Source organism: Pleurodeles waltl, chromosome 4_2 (genome assembly GCF_031143425.1).
Source record: "Pleurodeles waltl isolate 20211129_DDA chromosome 4_2, aPleWal1.hap1.20221129, whole genome shotgun sequence".
Lineage (NCBI taxonomy): Eukaryota > Metazoa > Chordata > Amphibia > Caudata > Salamandridae > Pleurodeles > Pleurodeles waltl.
Genome location: NC_090443.1, coordinates 43,641,869 through 43,662,980, shown reverse-complemented (window position 1 = coordinate 43,662,980; position 21,112 = coordinate 43,641,869). Strand labels below are relative to the sequence as shown.

Genomic DNA, 21,112 nt, shown 5'->3' with positions numbered 1-21,112 from the left:
AAGCAGCCTTAGGCCTGGTGGAATGAGCTCGAAGCCCCACAGGTGGTTCTTTCTTTCCTAAGAAATAACAAAATTTAATACAGAGAATGACTTACCTGGACAGCGTTCTCTTGTGGACTGCTCTGCCTCTCCTCTTCCCCACGTATCCAACGAAGAGCTGATCGTCTTGCCTGAACCCCTTCGTCCTGTCGACAAAGAAGCTCAATGCTCTTCGTGGATCCAACCAGTGAGGCCTCTCTTCCTCTTTGGATAGATGAGGCGGAGGGTAAAAGGAAGAGAGAGTAATAGACTGCCCCAAGTGAAAGGGTGTAACAACCTTCAGGAGGAAAGCCGCCTTGGTCCTTAACACCACTTTGTCTCTAAAAAAGGAAAGATATGGGAACTCTACACTAAGAGCCAGGAGCTCACTCACTTTTCTGGCCGATGTTATGGCCACTAGAAACACAGTCTTTAAAACTAGAAAACGTAAGGAACAAGAGTGCATCGGCTCAAATGGCGATCCCATTAGAAATGTCAATACTAAATTAAGATCCCACTGTGGCATGACAAACGGAGTGGGCGGAAATTTATTATTGAGACCCTTAATGAACCGCAATACTAAAGGTAATTTAAACAGAGAGGGCTGGTCTGGGAGGCACAGAAAAGCCGACAGCGCTGATAAATAGCCCTTAACTGTGGCAACTGCACAACCCTTCTGTGCCATAGAAAGAGCAAATAACAACACGTCAGACAAGTGAGCCTTCAAGGCATTAATTTGGTTCTCTCCACACCAACTGACAAATCTGGCCCACCTGCTTGCAAAGATCGATTTGGTGGAGTGTCGCATGGCCGATAAAATAACATCCACCACCTCCGGCGGGAGAGAAAAGGAACTCAGATTGCCCCGTTCAATCTCCAGGCATGAAGGTGCAGGCTCTGGAGGTGGGGGTGTATAATCTGCCCCTGCGACTGCAAGAGGAGGTCTGCCCTGTAAGGGAGACGGAGCGGAGGGCACAGAGAGAGTTAGAGAAGGTCTGAATACCACACCCTTCTTGGCCAATCCGGGGCTATTAAGATGACTTGGGCCCAGTCTTGGCGAATCTTCCTCAGAACTCGAGGAATCAAGGGTATGGGGGGAAACATGTAGAGCAACTAACCCTTCCAGGACATCTGAAACGCGTCCCCCAAAGCTCCTTGCACCGGGTACTGGAGGCTGCAGAACGACAGGCAGTGCGTGTTCTCCTGAGTGGCAGACATATCTATATGCGGGTATCCCCACATCTGGAAGATGTAAAGAACCTGATCTGGATGAAGACGCCACTCGTGATCGATCGAGATGCACCGACTGAGAACGTCTGCACGCAAGTTCAGAACTCCGGCCAAATGATTTGCTACCAAGCAAATCTCGTGGTCCTGAAGCCAGGACCAGAGTCGAAGAGCTTCTCTGCAGAGAAAATACGACCCCACTCCTCCCTGCTTGTTTATATACCACATCGCGGTAGTGTTGTCCGCCAGGACCTGAAATGACTGACCGCGAAGGGAGGGAAGGAAGGCCTTGAGAGCCAGACGTATCGCCCGTAATTCCAACAGATTGATGTGAAACCTCTGTTCCACTGGAGACCAAAGGCCTTTGATCTCCAGGTCCCCCAGATGAGCTCCCCACCCTAGAGTGGAAGTATCCGTCACAACTGTGGCCACTGGTGGAGGCAGCGAGAACGGCCTTCCTTGCGACAGGTTGCCGACCGCAGCCCACCATTGGAGATCCGCTGCAGTGTCTCTGGAGATCCTTATGGAATCCTCGAGATCTCCTTTGTGTTGAAACCACTGCCTGCGGACGCACCACTGAAGAGCCCTCATGTGCCAGCATGCATGAGTGACCAGCAGAATGCAAGAAGCGAACAGATCGAGCAGACGAAGGACCTTGAGGACTGGAACTACAGCTCCATTTCGAAACATTGGAATCAACGCCTAAATGTCCTGAACACGGTGGGGTGGAGGAAAGGCCCGATTCAATGTTGTGTCCAGAACTGCCCCTATGAACAGGAGGCGTTGAGAGGGCTCCAGGTGAGATTTGGGCACATTGACTGAGAATCCCAGGTCAAACAACAACTGAGTTGACTGCAGGTGACGCCGCAAGAGCTCTGGAGACTTGGCTTTGATCAACCAATCGTCCAGATAAGGAAATACCGCTATCCCCCTTCTTCTGAGCTCTGCTGGAACCACCGCCATCACCTTTGTGAAGACTCGAGGTGCCGAAGTAAGACCAAACGGAAGGACCGCAAACTGATAGTGCTGCGACCCCACCACAAACCGGAGATACTTCCTGTGTGACTTGAGGATCGGAACATGGAAGTACGCATCCTGCAAATCTACAGACACCATCCAATCTCCTTCGTTCAACGCCAAAAGAACCTGCGACAGGGTCAGCATCTTGAACTTTTCCTGCTTGAGGAACCAATTCAAAATCTTCAGGTTCAAAATTGGACATAACCGACCATCCTTTTTGGGGATCAGGAAGTACCTTGAATAGCAGCCCTGACCCCTTTCCTGCTCTGGAACCAACTCCACTGCGCCTTTCGACAAAAGGGACATCACCTCCTGTTGCAATAACAGAAGATGGTCGCCCGAACAGAAGGAGGGACGAGGAGGGAAGGGAGGAGGAAATTCCCAAAAGGGAAGAGCATACCCCTTTTTCACAATGCCGATGACCCAGGAGTCTGATGTTATGGACTCCGACATGGGAAGAAAGTGGGCAAGTCTCCCCCCCCACCGGAGACATGTGAGCAGGGAGTGGTGGAGGACTAAGGCTGCTTTCCCTGCTGCACCCCTCCTGAGGAAGAGGCAGAGTGCTGCTGGGTGGCCCCTCTAGTTCGTACTCTACCCCTGCCCCTGAAGTATCTGTAAGGTAGGGTTCCTCTAGGTTGTTGTCCTGCCGCATGGAGCCTGCCACAAAAGGAGGTGCCACAACCAAAACCTCTAAATTTCCAAAAAGATCTAAAAGTAGAGGAAGTGGCTGCCTGAAGTCCCAACGACCTCGCGGTGGCTCTAATCTCTTTAAAGCGTTCAAGAGCAGAATCGGCTTTTGCCCCAAAAAGTTTATCTCCGTCAAATGGCAGGTCCAGGAGAGTAGTCTGTACATCCGGGGAGAAACCTGATGAACGTAGCCAAGCCTGCCGCCTTGTCGCTATGGATGTGCCCATAGCTCTTGCCTCTGAAACCGAGGTGTCCAGCCCTGATTGAATCACCTGGGTCGCCAAACCAAGGTGACCCTTAGCCTCCTCCATAAGGGCATGAATATAACACCCCAAAATGCAAGTCGCATTGGTAGACTTTAAGGCCATGCTGCAAGAAGAAAAGGTATTTTTTGCTGCCTGGTCCATTTTCTTAGACTCCCTGTCTGCAGGGGCCCCGGGGAACGAACCAGGAGCTGAACGGGAGCACGACGCCTGAACAACCAAACTCTCCAGAGTTGGATGCTTGGTGAGAAAGTCCAGATCACCTGGGGCCACACAATAGCGTCTCGCTACCGCCCTGTTGACGGCTGCCAAAGTCACTGGCTTCTTCTAGATGTCCTTAATGGGGTCCAAAAGAGCCTCATTGAAAGGTAAGAGAAGGCTCCGCCACCGCCGACGCTGGATGCAGCACTTCAGTCAGAAGGTTTGTTTTCACCTCTGCAGCAGAAGAGGAATGTCTAAAAAGTCTGCCGCCTTCCTCACTACAGCATGAAATGAAGCAGCCTCCTCCGTATACTCCCCTGGGGAAGCCAGATCCCATTCAGGGGAAGTGTCCAGGCCACTTGCTGTATCTAAGCCTTGTAGGTCCCCCGAAGGCCCCATGATCTCACCTTCCTCCAAATGCTGCCTACTATACTCCTCTTCCTCCAGGAGCCTTAAAGCCAATCTCCTGGATCAGAGTCTGGATTCGAGCCCCAGCATCGGTAAGGCATCGGCCGACGCAGAAGATCTTCGTCGGCGCTGCTCCTCGGATCCATCCGGCGCCACAGACAACTTCACAGTTGACTGGATCCGTGGTGAATCCATCAGCGCCGGGACAGCAGACGTCGTTGGCGTCACAGGCCTTCTGGGTGACGCCAAGGGCATCGGCGCCGAAGCAGCTCCAGAAGGAAGAAAGGGCATAAAGGTTGTCGGCTCGTAAGGAGCTGGAGCACCCAAGTTAAAGGCCAAAGGACGTGATGGACCCGCATGCCCTCCACCAGACACCATGGTGGCAAAGATGTTAAACATTGCATTTAAAAATGCAGCTGGATCCGTACCAGGCAGCGGGAAAGCTGGATAAGTCTGAGGAACCAGTGCCGGAGGAGAAGCCGATGATGGGCCAGGCATCTCCTGCTCCGGAGAAGCCGTCGGCTCCTGATGAGGCTCAACTTCAAACACCGACAAAGGAGACGTCGGAGGTGGAGGCGTGACAGTCGGGCTAATCTCCCATGTCGGCCGGCGCCGAGCTGACAGATCGGGATCGATCCCTGCTCGATCGGTGCCGTGATTCGTGACGACGCCGAGAGTCCCCATGGCGTCGATGAGTCTTTGAAGATCGCGAAGAAGACTCTCTACGATGACGCCTCTCCTTCTTCTTCTTTGAACGGGCAAGAAATAATTTTGCCTCTCATTCCTTAAGGGCCTTAGGATTCATGCGTTGGCATGAGCCGCATGACTTGACCTCATGGTCGGAACTAAGGCACCATAAACAATTTTCATGGGGGTCTGTGACCGACATCCGACCCAAACACTGGTTACAAGGTTTAAAACCACATTTTCTCAGCTGAGACATAGTAACACCGAAGTGAAACTGTAGCTCCCTGGTAGCCTTGAAGAAAAAAAGTTACTCGAAGGCACGGAAAAAAGGGAACTGACGTCTGCACGTCGACGAGGGCTTCTTATTGCCTAGATGACGTCATACGACGTCGCGTGGAGTCGGGCAATTGTGACGTCATTGTCGACATGCAGAGCTAGAAGAAACATTTCCGTCGAAGCTGGCGCGTGGGGGAAAATTCTTTAGGTGAGGAATCCATAGCGTTTCTAGCTGTACCTACGGATTGTGTTGCTAAGAAGCAGACTGATTTATGGTGCTTGAGGTACTAGCTTACCCAGACATGCTTAAAGTACAAGACAAGGAGTAGGTAGGTATTCCTTGTGGAGCCTAATGCACTAATTGGTGCAGTCTTGGTAAAAGATAATAGTGTGAAGGCAGAAGTCTTTTGGAGAAATCCTGCATCATTTGCCTCATTGTATCTAGAAAATAATGTGTGGCTGCAAAAATGCAGGTTGTTTTGGAAAGGAAGGCAGATTCTGAAAATAGTTCTAACGCACAGGAGACGTCTTCTTCAGAATTACCAGAAATATACAAGAGTTCCAGGTAACGAGGTCCTTCTGGTTGAGGTCCATCGTAACAGTTCATCGAATCTTGTAATCCACCAGGTATAAAGTTATCAAGTGGTTGTAGCAGATCATCCAACATAATAATAACAATAGACAAAATTCAATTTTTAGTGTAATCATTGCTGAGAAAGGACTGAGTAAAAGTCAATGCTACCATTGTCATCAAAATGGTGGTCGTTGGTGGTGAAGACATGGTTAAGGTGACATAAGATGGAGACCCCATACAATAAATTAACGGTTTGCTCTCAGACCTGGAAGCAGGAGCAGGAAATGAAACTTAGTGAAGATCAGTGGCCTTGGTGTTTGGCTGTGTCAAGGAGAAGGCTATTAAAATCTCAGACCCACAGATTTTGTTCCCAAATTTGAAGGCATGAGATCCAATCTGTTTTGTCACATTGGATGATGAGGTTGTAGGCACACTTACTCTTTACAGAGGCATTACCTGAAGAGCTAGTTTTGGGGGAAGAAGCTAGTCCTAGCATCCTTACATTTTGGAGCCAAGTAATAAAAATGCAGCACCTCCTAGCTATGTGTCAAGATGTGTGAAGGCAACATCAACACTCTTTGTGGGCATTGTCTATGAAGATCTTTCTCGCACCACAGGAGGGCACAAAGCCAGAAGAAAAATTTATTTTTGGAATGCATGCCTGCCATGAGGTACTCCCAAAGCTCACCCTCCAAATCACAAAAGGATAAAAATGGCTTAGCTTTGTAGCATAGGGTGGTGATACCCAGGAACAGGAGGCCATCAAAATCCTGAAAAAATATTCTGAAGTGAGTAGAAAGAAGAATTCTGATTCTCTATTGCAATTTAGTATGTGACAGAAAATATTACAGTTGGACCTCTATTGGGAGATGGAGCTCTAAATCTCTCCATCTTAAAGTACACTGCTAGGTAAACATTGACTACAACAGGTTACCAGCCCAGCAACTGGGGTGCTGCTACCGATGCTCAAAATTCAAAAGGCTTCATAATCTGTCAACAATCAACCTCTTGTATTGATACCAGGAGCTGTAATTAGCAACATTCTACTAACAAACAAGTTACTTACCTTTGGTAACATCTGGTAGAGACTATCTAGCTGCAAATTCCTTACCCTAGAACTATTCCCAGGTGTCAGAATGGATGCAGATTCTTTTTGTGAGCAGTAGCCCTGCACGCCGGTAGATGGCATTATTCAGTTCTGCATGGTATCCTCTGTGTCAAAAGTGACATGCGCAGTGCCTACACAGGCGCTACCCCAGCACGCTGTCAGTTTCTTTTTGCAACTTTCTACACCAGGAGTGCAGAGCCACGAAAAACACTGACCACTGGTGTGGAAAACTAGGGCCCTAAAAGGGGATAAACCCTGTTCTTAGAAATCCGTTTGCAGTGCTGGGAGGATAAATGGGTCGGAAACGAATCTGAGGCTAGATATATTTTCTACCAGATAAGGTGTTACTGAAGGTAAGTAACTTCTTCATCTGATATAGACTTTTAGCAGCAGATTCCTTACCTTAAAATAGATACTCAAGGAATATCTCCCCAGAGGTGGGTCTGCGAAACCATTTCATACTAAAAAAGTCCTTCAGGACCAAAAAAACCAAAGTGCCCATCCCAAAAGATTTGCCTGTCAAGTCGGTAGTGCTTGGTGAATGTGTGCAGAGAAGCACACGCTGCTGCCTGACGGATGTCCAGGACCGGAACTCTATGTGCTAATGCAGTGGTCACAGTCTTCGTGCTGGTGGAATGAGCACAGAAGCCCTGCGGGTTGCTTCTAGACCAATACGCAGCAGATTTAAATGCAGACTATCAGGAGATGGCCCATGGCCTTCCCCTTCGCTCAGATATAACCCACAAAGAGTTGGTCGTCCACCTGGATCTCTTTTGTGTGGTCAAGGTAGAATGACAACTCTCTTTTTGGGTCCAGTTAGTGGAATCACTCCTCTACCATAAGGGAATGTGGGGGGAAGTAAAAGTTAGGGATGGTGATGGACTGGCCTACATGAAAGGGAGTGACAGCTTTCAGCAGGAAGGACACTCCAGTGTGAAGAAACAGCTTGTTTGAGAAGATGTTCTGGTATTGAAGCATTGATGACAAAGTTTGAAGCTCACTGACCTTCTGGGAAGATGTTATTGCCACTAGGAAAGCAGTCTTGATGGTAAAGAGCCTGAGTGGGCAGTTGTGCAGTGGCTGGAAAGGAGCGCACATCAGAAAGGTGAGTACTAGATTAAGGTCCCACTGAGGCATGATGAAGTGTGAAGGTGTAAACATGTTGCAGACCTTTCAAAAACCTATTTACAATTGGGGATTTGAATAGGGATAGCTGATCTGACAACCGCAGAAAGGCTGAGATGGAAGAAAAATAGCCATTTAAGGTGCACAAAGCAGAGCCCTGCTGGGCAAGATGAAGAATAAATAGAAGGACCTGAGAGAGGGGAGTAGAAAGAAGCTCAACCTGTTTCTCTGCGCACCATGCCACAAACTTGCCCCAACGGCAAGCCTTTACTGTCTTGGTAGAGGGACGCCTGGCTGCCAAGATAACTTTGCAGACTTCGGGCAGAAGGTCAAAAGCTGTCAACCGTTGCAGCTCAATCTCCATGCAAGAAGGCAGAGCAGTGACAGGTTCTGGGGGAGGACCCTCCCCTGCTGCAGAAGATCGTCTCGAAAAGGTAGACTGATCAGAGAACCGATGATCATGTTGAAAAGCTCGGGATACCAAACTCGTCAAGCCCAGTCCGGAGCTACAAGGATAACTTGGGCCCAGTTGTTCCTGATCTTCTTGAGAACTCAGTGCAGGAGTGGTATGGGCAGAAAAGCACACAGTAAGCCTGAGCTCCACTCGAGACAAAAAGCGTCTCTGAGCAAGAGCAACCTTGGAAATTCCAGGGTGCAGAACTACTGACATTGCACGTTATCAGCAGTGGCAAACAGATGTACCCCCAAAGGTTATATCTACTGCTAAAAGATACCTTGCAACACTTCTGGATGGAGATGACATTTGTGACCCACTAGGCAACATCGGATGATTTCGCCCATCATTGGAATTCAGAGAGCCCGCCAGGTGTTAATCCACCGGGTATAGTCATGTCCAGAGATGCAGGGCTTTTTGGCAAAGGGTCCATGACCCCACCCCGCTCTGTTTGTTGCAGCACCACATGGCTGTAGTATTGTCCGTGAACACCTGCACTAGCCTTCCCTTGATGGAGGGTAGGAAGGCTTTCAATGCCAACAGGATTGCTAGGTGCTCCAGGAGGTTGATGTGGATTCTGGATTTCTCCGGGGACCAGGGTCCCCTGATCTCCACCTCTCCCAGATGGCCAACCCATCCCACGAGTGATGTATCGGTCACTACTGTCAGATCTGGTTGGGGAAGGGAGAGGTGTCTGCCACCGACCGATTAGTTGTTCGTTAGCTACCACTGCAGATCTTTTGCAGTCCCTTCAGAGATCTGGACCATGTCGGAGATATTTCTCTGATGCTGCGCCCACTGGAACTTTAGGTCCCACTGCAGAGCTCACATATGCCATCTGGCATGTTGGACCAGCAGGATGAAGGAGGCCATGAGGCCCAGCAGCCTCAGAGTCATTCTCACCGAAGTCGAGGATACAGGCTGAAATAGCAATATCATAGCCCGAATATCCTGGACTCGCTTTTCGGGAGGATAAGCCCAAAACTGCACCGTGTCCAGAAAAGCTCTTATGAAAAGGAGCACCTGAGAGGGAGTCAGGTGTGGCTTCGGCACGTTTATAGTGAACACCAGTGAATGCAGGCGGCTCGCCGTAGTCTGGCAGTGGGAGGAGACAGCCTGGGGAGAGTTTGCCTTTGGCAGTCATTTGTCGAGGTAGGGGAAGACTGAAACCCCTAACCTGCGCAGATGAGCTGCAACCACTGCCATCACTTTCGTGAACACCCAAGGGGCACTGGTAAGGCCGAAGGGGAGCACAGAACTGAAAGTGCTTGTGATCTACCACAAATCGCAAGTAACGTCTGTGTGCCGGCAGGCGGGAATGTGTAAATAGGTGTACTGCAAGTCCAAAGCTACCATCGAGTCTCCATGCCAGACAGAACCTGAGCTAGCATTTTGAACTTCTCCTTGAGGAAGAGATTGAGGGACCGGAGATCTAAGATAGGGCGCAGGCCCTTGTCCTTTTTGGGCACCAGAGAGTAGCGGGAATAACAACCAGAACCAACGTCTGGCACAGGGACCCTTTCTACAGCTCCATTGGCCAAGGGAGTTGTGACTTCCTTGCAGAGAAGTGCCAAATGATCCTGTGACAGATGATCGTATGATGGTGGCATGGCCAGGGGGAAGTCTTAAAGGGGACGGAGTAGCCCCTTCGGACATTTGCAACACCCACCTGTCCTTGATGATGGATTCCCAATGGGGCAGGTAATGTCAGATCCTGCTGACAACTGGTCCTGGATGCTCCAACGGACTAGGAAGACTTGGAGGCAGTGAAGGGGATGGGGGTGGACCGTTGGCTCCCTGATCCACCAGCACATAGGATCCAGCGTCCGCGCAGAAGCTGTGAAGCATGCACGCGTCAATGGCGGGGTGGAAACGGACACGGCTGGGTGCCCCTTCCGTAGCCACGATAGGGGCGAAAAGCGGACTGTGGGGGGCGAGGAGCAGCTACGAGGTTAAGTGATCGAGCCATAGCCCAGGAATCCTTGAAAGTGTTGAGTCTGCTTTGTCTCCGAAGAGACAGGTGCCATCAAAGGGCATGCCCATTAGAGACTGCTGGATATCCTCTGAAAAGACAGATGTCCTCAACCAGGCGTGGCGCCTCAAGGCCACTGTCGATGTAACTGATCTAGTGAGTCGGTCATATCCAGTCCACAATGAATCATGAACTTTGCTGCATTGCTCCCGTCAGTAACAGCTTGGGAAAAAACCGCCCAGGCCTCCTCCGGGACTAGAGGCAGCACCGTATCCTAGAGAGTATGGGAGTATCAGCCCAAAAGGCATGTGATATCCAAGGACCGCAGCATTAGAGTGGTGGAAGAAAACATTTTTTTCCCAAAATTATTCAGTCTTTTTGATTCCTATCCGGGGGAGTGGAATGGAATACGACAGAAGAGGAGGAAGCCTAAATTACAAGGCTCTCAGGCGTAAGATGTTGGGTGAGGAATTTTGGGTCGGTTGGCGCAAGCCGATGGGGGCGGGCAACCATCCTATTCACAGGAGCTTCTGTGCTGGGTTTGCACCAGGTACCCAGTACGATGTCCATAAGGGCTTCAATAAAGGATGGTAGGGGTTCGGAACTGGAAGCCCCAGGCTGAAGCACCTCGGTCAGGAGGTTAGTCTGACATCCACAGAAGAAAGTTCGAGGTCCAAAACCTCAGCAGCCCTTCTCATCACCATAGAGTATGAAGCTCCCTCCTCTGTATCCACGGTAGGGGAAAAAAGCATGTCAGCGTCAGGAGAGGTATTGAGTCCGCTAGCATCACCCAAAATCCTGAACCCAGTCCATGTCAGGGTCAAGCTGGTATTCTAAAGGGTCCAGCGACCCCTCTACAGTATCCCTATATCCATACCAATAGAAAGAAGGGTAGAGCCCATGGAAAAAAGAATTGGCATCGGGTGGCACCGGTCCGGCTCTGGATCGTCGCGGATAAGTATAGGAATGACGTTGATTGCGGGCACAACCGACATCCAGAGCGTCAACTTCTGGCCCGATGACAGGGAAGGTTGCGTTGGCACGACCGGCGTCGCTACGGAACGAGGAGCAGATCCGGAGGGGCCCCCGGAGCTGAGGCCAAAGCTGCGGGTGTGGAACCTGAGAGGGCCCTCACCAACTCTCCTGGGTCCGAAGGTGCCAAGGACGGGTTGGTCTGCCCAAAGACGAGGCGCATGGCCTCATAGAACTCCTTCAACAGGGCAGGGGTGGCACCGGCTCCCGGAAAGTCTGGGGGAAGCAGAGCCGACCCAGACGCAGGCTCCGAAAACAGAGGCCTAGAGCGTCGACACTCTTCCCGTTTGTCTTATCCAAGTGACGTGGAGAAGTCGAAGAACATTTGGCCTTCTTCGACGACTTCTTCTTGTGACCCAATCATCCAGAGGATTTGGAATGGGACGAGGAAGATAGGTGATGGCTCAGCAAGCGGTCTTGTGACCTTCCTCTTGAACGAGACCGGGAGCGATGCGGAGTTGAGCACCGGGCTGCCAGGAGTTTTAGGGATCGCTCCCTCAAATCTTTCGGACACTCTGAGCATGGCCGTTCCTGGTCGCCCTCTAGACACCAATAGCAGAAGAGATGAGGATCAGTCACAGACATGATTTGGTGACAGGAGTCAGAGTTTAAAACCGGTCTTCCGGGACATCCCTCGACGCATCCAAAACTCGTTAAAAAGTATTCAACAAAAGTGTTGGTTAGTCAAAAAATGACTAGGGATAGCTCTTCCCTCAGATCTATGCATAGGCTTGCGCAGATGACGTCAGCGTGCCGGGGTATTGCCTATATACAACAGCCAACGACGCATGCGGAGTCGACTGATGCCACCTGATAGCGTGCAGGGGTATTGCTTGAAGAAAAATCTACAGATCCATTCTGATGCCCGGGGGAAATTCTAAGGTAAGGAATCTGCAACTAGAAGTCTTTATCAGATAAAGGAGCCTTACCTAAATGTGCTTCCTTCTGCCTGTAGTTTCCTCCTAAGCACAGTCAGTTGCTGCAGATGGAGAAGAGAGGCAGCCTGGAACCATCAATCTCTCAGCTGAAAGTCTTAAATTCCATCAAACGGGGTTAGTGGTCCTCTCTGGTCAGCTATAGAGGAATGGTGTCCCACCAAGCAGACAAAATTCTGCCACTTGCTAATGTTGTACCCACAGGCTAGTTAGAAGAACACCACAGTTCAAACAACATATTCAAAGTGATAGGTAGTGCTGAAGAAAAGATGGGTATATATGAAGGGAACACATCATGCCCAGTCCCTATGAAGGAAGTCCTCAGAGGACAGACCATACCGCTTAAAAAAAACATTAACGAAGGAAGACACATGAAATAACGGAGGCAGATTTTCATGTTTTTTTATTCCCCCTCAGCAGCTTCACTTTAGAGGTTTGGGAGTGGCAGTCTACACAGTCACAGAGCACAAGGTTCACAGGCAAGTAACAAAATACCTGAGTCTCCAGGCATAAAAATAAAAAAATAATACAAAACGTTGGGACTGGAAGTTTTGATAGTGCACAGGAGATAAAATACCTGAAAAGGAAGCACTCTTCCCCCCTCATGCCACACACATTTTCTTTCGTTTTTTTATTACAATTCCCCCAACCACTTACCCAAGTCACAACCATGCATCAATACTGGATTTCTAATCCCCTCTTCCCCAACAGCTGAACTTTTTCTTTAAAAAAAACCTTCATTCAGTAAAGTGCAAGGAGCGCTCTCCCACCCACAGCCCCCACCGCAACAAAGTAGATCAAATTAAAATACATAAAATACAAGTTTCAAAAGGCAATACAGGAAGCGCCTTTTCTGAAAATAAAAAGGTCAGACACTGTCATCAACTATGTTTCGGCTAAAATAGTGCACTTTTAAGCAGCTCCAGTGGCAAAAATCACATTGGCCTGTACCGAAGAATGGGATAACCCAAAAAGACTCATGGAAAGAGAGAGTTGGGCTAGGATATGCAAATCATGGCAGGCATGTTGACAGCCAAATGACCCAACTTGGCTGAAAAAAAACCACATGCTTTCCAGTAGAGGCAAGATGTTTTCCATTGAAATTCATTTACCAATTTGCCTACCGATGATACCTTATTTTCAATAATTCAATGATATGTCTCTTTGATTAATAAACAGCAATATAGGGCCTTGAAAGGTTGGGTTATATACTGAGATATTTCACAAAAATGATCCAGCACTGCTCTGTGGTAACAAGGAGCCTAATCCATTTACTCTTTCTTCGTGCAGCTTTCCTCACTCTGTGGTGGATCATTCAAGACCCTGGAAAAAATCAGTTGGAAATGGCAGGTGGTTGGTGTGAAATAACTACTGGACCTATACTTATAAATGGGCCAACCACTCAAATTACCAAAACAGAAAGACAATGACATAAATTACAAGTTAGAGATGAGACCATTTCTGCCACTTTCACTTGCCCTTAAACATTTGGACCCGAGCATCAATGGGATGTTCTATTATGAGAAACAGGACACCCACAAGCTTACTGCCATCACACCTACCGCCAAAGTTTCAGAGATGCAACATGCTGAAGGCAAAACCACAATTTTCAACATTAATACAATAACCACAAACTATGCTTAAAATAATTTATACAACTCAATTTACAATAGCCTCCAATGTAACAAAACCCTTTACACCCTGGCCTGTTCAGAGGACACCATTTTGCTCAATGCTCAAGAAATTACTCGCAGGTCAACTGTAAACCAGTGCCAGAACTGGCCAGGGAAAAGTTAAAAGAGCGGGAACATTCAACTATCATTGTCTACCCCTATGTGCAGCTGGAAGTTGGACAAAAGCTCAGATGCGAAGACTGCACAAATAAATCTACTTTGGAGGGCATGACTGTGAGACCAGTTATGCACTACTTACCTGAGAATCATAGCCACTCAAAAGAATTTAACACTCATCAAGTTTGAGATTCTAATAAATAAATATTTTCTGTGTACACATGTGTCTGACCGGTCACAAATTCAATTTTTTCCCTATTTGAGCCTTAGTACCTTTCTGGAGAAATCACTTTATGTCTTAAGTTGTCTTTGGGAAGCTGAGTCTCTATTGCCATTATTGAACAGACCTCTGTACAGAGTAACTTAAAGATGGGGTGGGAGACTAATGTCAATCTAAAAGTTTGCTTCACTTTTGCTTTCGTGTGGGTTTAAGGTGGACTGGAACTTTGTTAATTGTGCTTGTTCAATCTCAGCCCTGCCAGAACTTGGTAGAGAAGGCCTCCAACCATGGAATGAGACTTCAGTCGATACATTCTTCTCTTCACATTGTCTGTAGGCGAAAGAACAAGGTCATCTAATTTTTGTGCCAGAATCTTGGCCACTCCACCTAGAAAGCCCATTGTAACCCAGCCATGAAAGATCTTTCGGTTCCTCTACACTGGGATACATGGAAGCAGAGCATCTCAGTAGCCACCAGATTCTAAGAACTTTTAACCAGTTCTTCTGGAGGAGACACCCAACAAGCTTGCCCTGAAATCAGTAAAATTGGTTCCAGCCACAAAACATTGTAATCATTAGAGAAAGGTAGTGGGTGGCAGCAGAATATCCATCACAATTCAGTGACACAGAGCAGCAGTGTACCATGCAATTTAATAGTTATCTTTGACAAGGGAGGCAGTCAACCTCCATTTGTTGTCCTCTTCCTTCCGTCTTTTCCCTTCCTTCTGCTTCCCTTAATATCCAGTCTAAACAAACATCTCCCTATGTGTACAAAGAATATAACATATTAGTCTACATAAAACTGCTAGGGAAGGCAACTATGTCCAAGACTGTACATCAACAAACTGTTCAGAACAGAATGCTCAGCAGTGGAGATACCATTCCATCAGTATGGCCGACTTCTAAAATGAAGAATGCCAACCTGACGGAACTTCATTTAGGGGATAAATGTTTACTAAAAACAGTTAGTTGGAGAATAGGAGGTGGAGAAGGTGTTAAGTTGGAGGTGCTCACGTGGGTTAAAAGGCAGGAGAAAGGGCTGGGATGCTAAGGGGCGACCCATCCCCTTAAAAAAAAGGTAAAGGTGGGGAGGAGATAGGGGGCTGGAGGTTTGAGGGGCAACCTTCCTTGAAACCTGAAATTTTAAATCAGCTGCCAAGAAGTCTGCTCTAACAGTTCTAGAAACTGCAACCTGGGAGAAAAAAACAATTTCACCATTAAGGGCATTCACCAGAATGGTCATTCTAGGTGGTAAAACTTGTCAAAACAGGTTTGATGAAAAAGATTTGTCAGAACGGTTTTCCTCAGGATGTATTTTCATTAAATACACATACAATCATCACAGGGGTGGGGGAAAAGGAGAATCAAGCTTGTTCATCAGGTCTTAAAAATATTTTCTATACCTGTACACGGCAAACCTTGGGGCACTTTGTTGAGCAGTAGAGTATCAGCCAACACCACAAAAATTACAAGATTTTCTGATCAAGTGAAGCTTCCGAAAGGCTGGTCTGGATGGCACAGTCAGACACACATGAAGCCTGACCACAAAAGACAGTAGAACTGGAGTAGAATCTATTACACAACTGACATTACCAGGCCAGTGAGCTAATCTGCTCTAACTCTACTGGCTTTGTCACAGGTGTCATTGCCTTAAGACATCTTCCTATCGGACTGCAGGTCCAATCACGTTTGATGATCAAATCAGACGAATATAGAAAAAGAATTTACAAAATGGAAAATAGGGAAGCACTAGTGTGCATTCAGCAGGCTGGAAACTTCACTATACAAGTGGTGTTGTAAATACAGACAGCCCCGTAGCCAAGAAATAAAAAATATCAAGAAGATAAAGGGGTCAAAGGAGGGGTAAATGGCCCTCTTATACCCACACTTGAACCACTGGCTTTCCTCATCTGTCCACTAATACCGCACAGCTTTACTATATTATGCAGACATTTTACAGGCCAGTTTTAACTCAAGTTAGAACATGTTGATAATTTGGTGCTGCATCACAAATTTTACAATTCCTACAGTTTGATAAATCAGCACAGGTGCAGCCATCAGACTTGCCAATATTGGGAGAACACTGAACAGAGCGAAGTCCAGCAGTGGGACACAATCATTGTGGGAAGGAAGGAAGAACAGTACGTGGAAGGGACAAAACAGCACTCTGTAGGACTGCACTTTCCTTGTGTTCAGTTAAAAAAACAGCTTACTAAAACAGGCACGATAGACAGTTTTGTCAGGTGCTGTTTAAAGGGTGCTACCCAAACCAATGAATATTTTTTTCTTTTTTTCCAAGAGATGTCAAGCAGAGATGGCAAGAGAATCTACGAAAAGTAGACTTGACGTTCTAGCTCTGTTGCACTAGCCAAAATGACCTCCTCTCTGTGTGCACGTATGCTTTGTAGCTGTGCGTCGCCACTAACATAGCCACATTCTAAATGCCATCTGTGGCCACTTGGGTCTGAGGACTGGTCGTCTCTTCTTGGTACACCCCACCCCGTAACCTCACCTCCATTTTTCCAAAATATCACTACAGTGAGGCATGGGTAACTGGCAGGTGCCTTAAAGCACAGTTACATAAAATGCCTGGAATAAAATAAAAAAAGAAAACTGACGTCTTCAATTCATAAATAAAACAAAAGCTGCTTTTTCGCTTCAGAGATGGATGACATCCTCTGAAAATGGGCAACAACTCTGTAAACACATCTTGTTTTCTGTCCAATCAGAAGGCCCATTCACTGTGCAGAACTTTAGAGCTAAGAATATATATATAAAAAACAATAAAAGTCTCAAAGAAAGGTCTTCAATTTTTGTGTGTTTTGTCTTTTTTCCTCCCTAGAACAGTGCCCTTGTTTTAATCTCTGAAGTGGAAGGCAGGGTCATTTTCTTCTTGGCTCTCCAGTTCGTCCACCAGCTCCATTGCTCTTATCCACAACATAGTGGTCCTCCGCCGGGGCAGGAGGGACGGACAGTAGGCAATATAGATGCTATCTTCACTGCGGTTGCGGTACTGGAGTTGCAGCACGGGGGTCAGGCGTCACAGAGTCCGTGGACAGCGCTGTGTCTGTGGAAAGAAAAATCCGGATAATGATACGTTCTGGTAGGCATGAGCCGAGATTGCGATTTGCAGACATGGCAGATACAACTAACATCAGAACTAGAGGCAGAAATGAACATTTACTACTATATACATACTCTGCAAACCATAATTGTAGAGGCAAAAATAGTTAGCGAAAATGGTTTGACTTTATAAACAATTGTAGCTGGGACAGTATAGACCCCACACTGCAGTGCTGAAGGTAGTTCCCATCTCAAATCAATCATGTTCTTTGTTCTTTACTGTAGGGTAAAAGTGTTCGCAAACACAACACTAAGGTCCCTGGATGTGTAGGTTTAGCGGATTCCATAGAGTTCGATTAGATTCAGAAGCGTCAAAGGCTGAGATAGTCCCGATGTGATTTGTTCCTTCAGACACTAAGTTATTTACACAACTCTTCAGAAGTTAAAGTATCAAGCTAGCGTACTAGAATATCGATGTAGACGCTAAGGATTCACAGAAAATGTGACTGCCACATTGCAGCATGACACGAATAAACAGAGTGCCACAACATAGGCCACCAGACTGCCCCCACTGTTGTCCCCTCAAATGTGAGGACAAACTGTTCTTGCCATTTGCAGGCAGTTATACAGTTATAAGAGATTTACAACAACCTACCCCTCACAGCATTCCTTTAAAGACAATATTCCCAACCAAAAGCGAGGCAGTACACTGGCAACAGCTTACAAGCAGGCGACCCCCTGATCCAGGCCTCAGCAGTCTGACCTCACCTATGGCACTTATTTACGCACTGCAAAGTGTGGCGTAGGCATGACCACCAAGATGTCTCAGTTCTGTAACTAGGATATAACAAAATCTGCATGGGCAGTAGCACATGATCTAGCCAGGGTTCTCAACAGTTGTGATCAGCCAGCCCCTCCCCTCCTCAGCCCCTGGCACTCAATGATCCCTCGTTGTGGTTAATGACCAGAGAAATGTCCTGTTGCTCTGGTCAGCTTCAGAGAAGGAGGGCCTCCTGGCAAAGGACTGAGAACACCACCATGCACTGGTTGTTGCAGTACCAGAGGGCGGTGGTGTTATACGCGAGAACCTGAAATTGCCTCCTTTTGATGAACGGTAGAAGGCTGTTAGCGGCAGGTGAATGGTCCACACTGCCAACAGTTTGATGTGGAGACAGACGTGTGCCAGAGACCTCTAATCACCACCTCTCCCAGATGACCTCGCTTTCCCAGCAGCAATGCTTCTGTTATCACCTTTAGCTCTTGTTGGGCAGGATCGAGGGGGACTGCCGCCAGTCCAACTGTGGTTGAGCTTCCACAGTAGGTCTTCTGCAGTCTCTTTTGAAACCTAAATGGAATCCGATAAGATTCTTCTGAGGCTGGACCCACTGTGACTTCTGGTTCCACTGTAGAGTCTATATATGCCACCTGAAATGACTGACTAGCAGGATGCCAAGAGGCCCTGAAGCCTTAGAGCCATTCTCACGGAGACTCAGGACCAAGGCTGACCTATCTACATCACACCTCAAATGTCCTGGACTCGTGGTGGAGGGAAGAAATGAAACTGCACCAGATCAAGGACACCTGCAATCAAGGGGAGCTTCTGTAAAGGAGTTAGGTGTGATTCTGGGACATTGATTGTGAATCCCAATTACATTAAGACTTTCACTGGTGTTTGGTGGTGGTCTACGACAGCCTATAGTGAGCCCGTCTACAAAAGTCAGTTGCTGAAGTAAGGGAAATCTGGCACTCCGACTGCCAGAAGTGTGCTATGGCCGCCACCATCACCTTCATGATCACCCGAAGAACACTAGTGATGAAGGCAAATTGAAAATGCTCCTGGCCGACCTTGAATCACAAGTAGTGTCTGTGGGACTGCACAACGGGTACATGAAATAAAACATTTTGCATGTTTAAAGGTATTATCCACTAGTACGGATCCAGGGCAGGCAGAACCTGGGACAGTGTGAGCAACCTGAACCTATCATTCCTCAGAAAGGAGTTCAGAGGGCTGAGCTCCAAAACAAACAAAGGCCTATGTTCCTTTATGGAATGAGGAAATAGGGAGAGTAACAACCAGCCCCTATTTCCAATGCCAGTAGCCTCTCTATGGCCCTTTTGGACAAAAGGGCCTGCGCCTCCTGCACCAAACTGTCCAGGCGCTCCTCTAAAAGATGCTCTGATGTGGGTGGAATGGAAGGGCTAAGCCCCAATAAACGATCTAGAGGACTCATCTGCCGGAAGTGATTCTTTGCCACACACTGAGAAAGTGTTGGATCCGGCTACCTACAGGGTGGTCATGTGGCACCAAGGGCAAGCTATGGAGACTAATGGCACAGGAGAGGGAGACTGGGAAGGTATGTGCCACTTGGGAACTGCACGCTGCCTATCTGATCCCCCATCCTGACTCAGAAAGTACTGGATCAACTGCTGCAGGGGTGAAAGATGGCAGTAAGAACACCACTTAGGGTGTCTGGAAAATCACAGACTTACAACTAGGGAAAAGCAAATGAGAGGGTTCTTTCCTAATGTTTTACACAGATCAGCAAAGGTCTCATCACATATGCATTATACAAGGACGAAGGTCTATCACAATGATGTTCCCTATGCACACATCCAAATATTTTTCATCAAGGGAGAATTTTATCTAATGAGCTTGGAAAGGATGTATATTTCCTTTAGGGGTCCATCATAGAACATAGAACCTTCATAAAGTTTTATTCTGTTTTTAAAAGTTTGTTTTCTAAGATTATATATATATATATATATATATATATATATATATATATATATATATATATATCGAAAAAGTCACTTTCCCAGTGTACATCTGACATCTGTTCGTGGCATGTTCCGCTGCAGATTCACAAGCTGTGCACTGTTCCTGCCATCTAGTGTTGGACTCGGAGTGTTACAAGTTGTTTTTCTTCGAAGAAGTCTTTTCGAGTCACGGGACCGAGTGACTCCTCCCTTTTGGCTCCATTGCACATGGGCATCGACTCAATCTTAGATTGTTTTCCCGCAGAGGGTAAGGTAGGAGTGATAGAGTGAGAATAGTAAAGATGTCCATGCAATGGGATAGAGATGTATGTACAAAGTTGAGGTAAAGGAATGTTTATTTACATATGTACAATTTTTAATTGCAACTCAAACGGCTACAGGCTCCCGGGGAGGTGGGAGGGCGCATGTGAATCTGCAGCGGAACATGCCACGAACAGATGTACACTGGGTAAGTGACATTTTACGTTCGGTGGCATGTGTAGCTGTAGATACACATGCTGTACATAGACTACAAAGCAGTAATCCTCCCCCAAAGCGGTGGTCAGCCTGTAGAAGTTGAAGTTGTTTGAAATAATGTTCTTAGTACAGCCTGTCCTACTGTGGCTTGTTGTGTTGCTAACACATCTACACAGTAGTGTTTGGTAAAAGTAAGAGGTGTGGATCAAGTGGCTGCCTTACAAATCTCTGTCATTGGTATGTTACCTAGAAAGGCCATTGTTGCTCCTTTCTTTCCAGTGGAGTGTGCCTTTGGTGTAATGAGTAGTTGTCTTTTAGCTTTTAGGTAACAAGTTTGTATACATTTCACTATCCATCTGGCTATGCCTTGTTTGGATATAGGGTTACCAGTATGGGGTTTCTGGAATGCGACGAACAACTGTTTAGTTTTACGAAATGCTTTTGTTCTGTCTATATAGTACATTAGAGCTCTTTTTAAATCTAATGTATGTAGTGTTTTTTCTGCCACAGAGTCTGGCTGTGGGAAGAAGACTGGGAGTTCCACTGTTTGGTTTAAATGAAACGGTGAAATTACTTTGGTAGAAATTTTGGATTTGTGCGGAGAACAACTTTATGTTTGTGTACTTGTATAAAGGGTTCTTCAATAATGAAAGCCTGTATTTCACTAACTCTTCGTAATGAAGTGATTGTTACTAGAAATGCCACTTTCCAAGTTAAGAATTGGATCTGACAAGAATGCATGGGTTCAAAAGCTGGACCCATGAGTCGTGTAAGTACAATATTAAGATTCCACAAGGGTACTGGTGGAGTTCTTGGAGG

The 21,112-nt window shown here is 47.1% G+C and overlaps 1 protein-coding gene across 6 annotated transcripts in view; it reads right to left on the bottom strand.

The window, feature by feature from the left end:
• Positions 1–12,373: 12,373 nt before the first annotated feature.
• The window catches only part of SMARCC2 (SWI/SNF related BAF chromatin remodeling complex subunit C2), a 494,788-nt gene continuing 486,049 nt past the window's right edge, over positions 12,374–21,112 (bottom strand). For 3 of the 6 annotated variants that reach the window (XM_069230565.1, XM_069230568.1, XM_069230566.1), the window contains one exon: positions 16,291–17,063. In XM_069230565.1, coding sequence (XP_069086666.1) covers positions 16,993–17,063 — 71 coding nt within the window. In that variant the 3' untranslated portion in view covers positions 16,291–16,992. Of the gene's footprint in view, positions 17,064–21,112 lie in introns of all 6 variants that reach the window. The other 3 variants (XM_069230569.1, XM_069230570.1, XM_069230567.1) reach the window with 2 other exon arrangements.